The 7,713-nt window shown below is 41.0% G+C and overlaps 1 protein-coding gene across 1 annotated transcript; it reads left to right on the top strand.

Moving 5' to 3' along the window:
• The first annotated feature begins 380 nt into the window (after positions 1 to 380).
• LOC105956585 (polygalacturonase At1g48100) lies at positions 381 to 3,333 on the top strand. Its single transcript, XM_012980436.2, has 6 exons — positions 381 to 1,056; positions 1,507 to 1,674; positions 1,776 to 1,820; positions 1,924 to 2,131; positions 2,229 to 2,310; positions 2,677 to 3,333. Exons 1-6 carry the CDS (start codon positions 667 to 669, stop codon positions 3,176 to 3,178), a joined length of 1,395 nt encoding a protein of 464 aa, XP_012835890.2. The 5' UTR covers positions 381 to 666; the 3' UTR covers positions 3,179 to 3,333.
• Positions 3,334 to 7,713: the final 4,380 nt, after the last annotated feature.

The following is a 7,713-nucleotide window of genomic DNA, read 5'->3' as shown; positions in this document are numbered from 1 at the left end:
CACATGAATATGTGTGTGATTGATTATACGCAGATCTACAGTTCAAACCCACTCAGTATAAATAACCTGATGTAGCAGCTAATCTGCAGATTTTGCCATATCAACTCATAATGATTTCACCCTCATTCTTTTTCACCCTTTCTTAATCTCTCTAAAAAAAAAAAAAAAAAAAAGAATACCGCACCTTCGAAGGCTCCAACTTCTTACCAGAAAAGCCACTCCCCAAATGGATTTGGTCGGTACTATAATAATTAACCAAACCGCCCCCTTCTTCAAAAAGCATACCACAACTTCCACTCACCTTGTATGTATATGTATATATATATACATATACATATAAACAAGTCTATATATATATTCATAAGCTAAGTACAAAAAAAACTCATCAACTTGTTTAGAGAAGAACACTCCTCTATAGCTATATACTAAGAGTGGTCACACACTCCACAAATTCTTCAACGAACTTCCAAAAAACGTGGGCGCCTTCGCTCTCTTCGATCCCGTTGCTCTCTTTTCAAACCCTAGTACATTAGACTTTGGCCTACTACAAAAAATAACTGCATGCGCCTTTAACTAAATAAGTGGCCAACTTGTTTACTTCAATTTACTTCCTATATATATTATATATATAAATACTACTATATACACACTCATCATCAATTCATCATGGATTATTATTCTTCTTGCGGTAGATACTTTGTCGTAGTTTTCGTTACCACTTTATGCTTTTTGGCTCTTTCGGTTCAATGTAGGCCTTTTGAGTATTCGGAATTTCGCGTACTATCTCAAATATCGGCTTCACCTTCTCCTGCGCCGGAGGGTTCGGATTCTTTTAGTCCGAGTTCGCGTGAAAATTCTTCGGCTGCGGTTTTTAGTGTGATGTCTTATGGTGCTGTGGGAGATGGTGTTTCTGACGACACGCAGGCGTTTAAAACGGCTTGGGATAATGCTTGCCAGTCCGATGAATCGGCCGTTATTCTTGTTCCTAAGCACTACACTTTCATGATCCAGTCTGCGATTTTTACTGGACCCTGTAAAAATGGACTTGTTTTTCAGGTAAATCAATCATCGTTTTTGGTAATTTAATTTTTTTGTTCCTTTCTTTCCGAATATTTGAATTAATTGCATGTTGAATCAGTGGCGGAACGAGTATACGGTTTTTTTTATCTTAATATATAGATATGTTGAATAGTGTTTTATTATGGGCCCTCATTGTAAAAAAAAAAAAAAAAAAATCTTTTGATAGACAACACCGTATTTTTCACATTATTAGGCAAGAAATAAGAAATACTGTCAGTATATATGTTTGTCACTAACGATGTGTCACTAATCTATATTATTGTGAAAATAAATAAAAAAAGATTTAGTTACAACAACAAGAAACTATTTAGTGACAACAATTGATATTGTCACCATAATTAAGATTGTAAATGCCATTTCTCTTGTTATCGTATCGATTTTTTTTTTTAATTTTTTTTTAAATTATTTATATGGTGCGGTTAAAAGATCGAAGGAAGTATGATGCCGCCAGACGGGCCGAATTCTTGGCCGAAAAATTTCAGCAAGAGGCAGTGGCTAGTGTTCTATAGGATCAATGGAATGACAATGCAAGGAGGTGGTTTAATTGATGGAAGAGGTCAAAAATGGTGGGATCTCCCTTGCAAACCTCACAAAGTAAATCAACTTTTTTTCTATTTCAATTTATTTAATTTCTCTAAACTTCTTTTTTTCTTGCATCATTTGACTTTATACTATATACACATGTTTTAAAATAGGTCAAAAATGGAACCATTCCACCTGGTCCTTGTGACAGTCCAGTTGTAAGTCTAAATACAACATTATTTTTTTTTTTTTCATATTGTCTCCTATATATAAATATATGTTAATAATCAATTATTTACTTTTTTTTCTATTTAATTTCAGGCTCTAAGGTTTTTCTGGAGCTCTAAATTAATTGTGAAAGGGCTTAAAATCAAGAACAGCCCGCAATTCCATTTCCGGTTCGACAGCTGTCACGACGTCCACATAGATTCACTGTACGTGAAATCGCCATCTGGCAGTCCGAATACCGATGGAATCCACATCGAAAATAGCAATGATGTGCAGATATATAACTCAGTCATTTCTAATGGTAATTATAATATTTATTATTATTTTTTATTTTTTTTCACACTATTGTTTTAGTAAAGTTATGTTGAGATATATATAATTGAGATTCTTTGATGTAGGTGATGACTGTGTATCCATTGGGGCTGGTTCCTATAATGTAGATATAAGGAACATCACTTGTGGTCCTAGTCATGGAATAAGGTATATTCTTTTCACACTTTTTTAATGAATTTTTGATCACTTTTTAACTTATATTTTATATTTAATTAAAGAATTTTTGCAATTTCCAATCTTGGTTGGCACAACTAACACCTTGATTTGATAATAAATATTTGCAAATCTTCCCGCAGTACGATTCAATTTTATTAGCAAACTACTCCCGAAAAGCGTATTAAGATTCTAAAAGAAATTTTCGTGGAGTTTTTTTTTTTCTTTTTTTTTACTATTTTATGATACGATAATCCTTTTTAGCAATTTGATATAAATAATGGGTGTTGAATGCAATAAACTCGCGTAAATACCACTAAGAATCTTAAAAAAATAATGCGTGTCCATTTCTCGATGCAGCATCGGTAGCCTAGGAATCAAGAACTCGCGCGCATGCGTATCAAACATCACCGTAAGAGACTCGGTCATCAAGCACTCGGACAACGGTGTGAGAATCAAGACATGGCAAGGTGGATACGGTTCCGTATCAAAAATCACGTTCGACAACATCCACATGGACACGGTCCGAAACCCTATAATGATCGACCAATACTACTGCAGCAACAAGGCGTGCTTGAATCAATCCTCGGCGGTGTACGTTAACGACATTTCTTACACGAACATCAAAGGCACGTACGATGTGAGAAGCCCTCCGATGCACTTAGCCTGCAGTGATGCAGTTCCGTGCACGAACCTCACGCTTTACGATGTGGAGTTGTTGCCTTCTCTAGGGCAGAGAATATTGGACCCTTTTTGTTGGAATGCGTATGGTGATATTAAGGCCGTCACGGTTCCGCCGGTTTTTTGCTTGATGGAGGGGTTTCCTAAGGCGTTGCTTAGTAGCGATGTCGATCAATGTTAGGGTTTGTTGTGATAATTAAATGTAAGTGTATCTTTTTTATGATCATAGTAGTTATATCTATAGTTTGCATTATTGTACTTAATTGTGGGGGAAAAAGTTACTGTTGTTATGGGGCAACACAATTAATGTATTGTTGCTTGAACTTCCCATTGCAATTTTTCTTGTGTTTTTTTGGGCAAGATTGTACCTTTTTTATTGATAGTAGTATAGTGACGGAGCCAGCATAGGGTTATGATGGCTCATTGCCCACTAATGTTTTTCAAATATTTAATATTTTATACAAAAAAAAAAATCGTGTATAGCAGCATTATCGGCCCCCTTGAAAAAAAGTAGTGTGTATTTGGCCGCCACAAATATAAAATCCGGGATCGATTGATAGGAATACAAAATTTAAAATTCCTACAAATATTCCATTTGATTTTGTATTGCAGCCAACTAAACATTTAGTTATTGTAAAAACTATATGTAATTCAGTAATTGTATCTTTTATGACTATTGTAGTTATATATATATATATATATATATATATATATATATATATATATATATATATATACTTTGCATTATTGTACATAATTGTGGGGGCAAAAATAATCTTGTTTTGGGCAACAAAATTAATGTATTGTTGCTTGAACTTTTCCATTGCAAATTTTCTTATGCTTGTCTGGGCAATGTTGTACCTTTTTAGAGAGAATATAAATATCTTTTAGGGCTACTCAATGGTATATCTCATCATGATATACAATGTTATATATAATTTGTCCTTTAAGGGATGACTTAGCGGTTGAAACAAGTGAGCATGTGTCAATCGACTCAGTTTCGAATTCCCTTGCAACGGTCGCTGGGTGGGGCCTAGTGTAGTTTACGTCTCTCCTATGGTTTGCAAGTTATTATACGAGAGTGTAGATTTACCCAGTACACCTATATGGTTGGCTGCGGTTCCTTCATTACCAAGAAAATTATATATATATATATATATATATATATATATATATATATATATATATATATATATATATATATATATATATATATATATATATATGATATACCTGAATGGGCCGGCCCAATGGGCCCTCAAATTTATCTACCAATTAGGCCAATTACACAAAAGCCCAAGCTCCTTCAAAATAAGGCTTGGGCCCAACAAAGTAAGTCCAACCCATTTTACGATATATAAATAGATGGTTTATTCATTCGTAAAGGTACGTTCTGATCATTGACAATTCACCTCAAGTTTTATTCTCTCTACTCTCTCTACGATCCATACATCTGACTTGAGCGTCGGAGGGGTTTCCGCCGGATCAACCCCCGGCTTAGCTCACGTGTGCTCTTTTCGTAGGGACCTCAGGAGCATCGAATTGACTAGCTACTGATCAGCTTTGCTCTCCCAGCTCATTTTCTACATTATCTTAGGTGAGCTAAACTTTAGCATCATCATTTTGGCGCCGTCTGTGGGAACGATGCAAACCAGATCACGTAGCCAACAAGATCCTCCTGAGGCGTCAGCTCGGAGAGAAAATGACACAGCAAATAACCTCCCAGTCCGTGGAGGATCTGGCATACCACCTCCTCCACGCGCCGCGGAACAACTTCCTCCACGTGCTACGGAGCCAGCTCCTACACGTGCTGCAGATCCACCTCGCGAGGTTCAGGTGATCCCTCCTCGGGACCCACCACTCGCCGATCCACCACTCCCTGCTCCTCGAACGGTTCAAATAACCGAGGACGCGCTCCAACGTATGATAGCGGAAGCTTCTACTCGCGCCGCCACGGAGGCCGTAACTCAATATATCGCCACGATGGGAGCAAACGCTCCCAATGCAATACCAGCACAAGCTCCACCCATAGTACCACCAGTGGCCCCACCGCCAATCCAGAATCAAATAAGTGTTTCCTCCTCTACGTCGGACCCACGGTCCCGAGTTCAACTATCTACTAATCATAGAGGAGCACAGCCTAGACAACAACGTCGGCGCTCACCCCTACGGGGGAATGCATCACCACCGAGAATCCCTCTCTTTAATGAGGGAGAAGGCGAGGTAAACAGCCGAATGTCTCGCCAAAACCTTTTCTCTCAACCAAATAATCAAATGGGTGAGAGAATGCCTCTCCCAACAAGACGCAGTCCCTTCACCATAGATATTCTCAACGAGGTATTACCTCAAGGAGTGAAGATCTCAGGTTTACCTCAATTTGAAGGGACCACCGACCCACAGGAACATATAGAGAAATTCAGTGCCATGGCGGATTTATATGGCCCAACAGACGCTGCGATGTGCAAGATGTTCCGCACCACTCTCTCCAAGAGGGCAATGAATTGGTTCAACTCCCTACCCATAGGGTCCATTGACACATTCGCTCGGTTGTCGACCCGGTTCACCAACCAATTCGCCATCAACAAACAATATGCCAAGACCCCAGCTCATCTTTTCTCTGTAGTACAAAGAGATAACGAAACACTCCGCAACTACATTAAGCGTTTCGTAGAGGCTGTCCACGAAGTCCCCAGTGTGGGGCAAGACATGCTCTCCGGGATTATGCAGCAGAACTTGAAACCTGGTAGATTCAAAGAATCTATCGCCGGAAGACCCCCAGGCAACTTAGAGGAGTTACTGAATCGAGCCGAAAAATACGTCCGGATAGAGGAAGCCTCTACCCATGCTCCTCCTAAAAGAAAAAGAGAAGACGACCGTCAGGACAATAGGAGGCGCGATGATCGACGTCCACCACTTCCACCTCAAAGCCAACCCTCTTCCTCCTACAATAGGTTCACTCCGCTAAACGCTCGCCTCACGGAAATCCTTCATGTGATAGAACAGAAAGGCTTAACAGAACCTCCACGTCCTATGCAACCAAACGCAAAGCGAGAAAAATCGGATCGTTATTGTCGATTTCATAAGGACAGAGGGCATACTACGGAGGAATGTGCACAACTCAAAGTGGCGATCGAGAGGCTTATCAAACAGGGCCATTTAGGCGAATACATTGATAAGCCGCGAAATAAGCGCCGTGATGACCCTCCACGCCGAGATAACAATCGAGATCAACAACAAAGGCGAGAGGATGGAGGTCATCGCCGTGACCTAGATAACAACGATAATCAGCCTACCCGAGGAATCATCTCCTTTATCTCCGGAGGACCGGCGGGGGGCGACTCACAAAATGCAAGACGCACCCTCGCTCGATCAGCACGCATGAATCAAGAACATGCCGCTCCGTCCGCACGCATATATCAAATACGAAGACCTGATCACAGCATAGTCTTCAACTCCTCCGACCTTGAAGGTCCAGATGAAGACCATGTCGATGCATTGGTAGTAACAACAACGGTGGCCAACTTCTTGGTCAAGAAGATATTAGTGGACGGTGGAAGCTCAGCTGACATCATGTACCTCCACGCTTTTAAGCAACTGGGCATAGATAATGCCCGGTTTAATCCCGTCTCCACACCTCTGAAAGGATTCACAGGAGAAGGCATTTTGTCCATGGGAGAAGTGGAGCTGCCCGTCTCTTTAGGGGAAGACCCTTGTCGAATCACCAAGCTAATCAAATTCCTCGTCGTCGACAAGCCATCCCCATACAACATCATTCTAGGGAGGCCAGCGATCCATACTTTCAAATCAGTACCTTCCTCCTACCATCAGAAGTGGAAATTCCCCACTCCCTACGGAATGGGGGAAGTACTTGGAGATAGACGTCTCGCTCGAGAGTGCTATGCGAGGGCCCTACGAGAACCCTCCAAGAAGCCTAAACCACCAGGAAGGGGAGACGACACCCAAAAATCCGACAAACGGAAGTGGGTCAATGCGATCATTGAGGACAATAAAGATATCCTCATCAGTGTACCAGACGATAGCATCAAGCTGGCAGCTGTCGAAGAGCTTAAGTTCATAGAGCTCACCCCTGGAGATGGCTCCAAACTCCTACGCATCGGATCAGATTTAGATCCTGAAATGGAGAAACAATTAATCAAATTCTTGCGTCACAATGGAGATGTGTTCGCCTGGAAAGCTCAAGATTTGTCGGGCATTCCCCCTCATGTAGCCCTACATCGGCTTAACATCGACAAAAGGTTAAAGCCGATCAAACAGAGGAAACGAACGTTTGGACCCGAACGCAACAAACATATCAAGGCAGAAGTGGCTAAACTTCTAGAGGCGGGTCATATACGACCAGTTCAGTATCCTGAATGGTTGTCGAATGTAGTGCTCGTTCCCAAACCCGGTGGCAAGTGGAGATTATGCGTAGATTTCACTGACCTCAACAAAGCCTGTCCTAAGGACCCATTTCCTCTACCCAGAATCGATCAACTCATCGATTCGACCTCGGGGTGCGAACTCCTCAGCTTCCTCGATGCATACCAAGGATATAACCAGATCTTACTTGCACCAGAAGATCAAGAGAGGGCTAGTTTCATCACTGACCAAGGCATCTACTGCTATCAAGTCATGCCCTTCGGGTTGAAAAACGCAGGAGCCACCTACCAGCGTCTAGTAAACAAAATGTTCGCAGATCAGATCGGTAAAAATATG

This window comes from Erythranthe guttata, chromosome 14, assembly GCF_056151865.1.
Source record: "Erythranthe guttata isolate IM_541 chromosome 14, IM_541, whole genome shotgun sequence".
NCBI classification, from domain to species: domain Eukaryota; kingdom Viridiplantae; phylum Streptophyta; class Magnoliopsida; order Lamiales; family Phrymaceae; genus Erythranthe; species Erythranthe guttata.
This window is presented reverse-complemented; position numbering and strand designations above follow the sequence as displayed.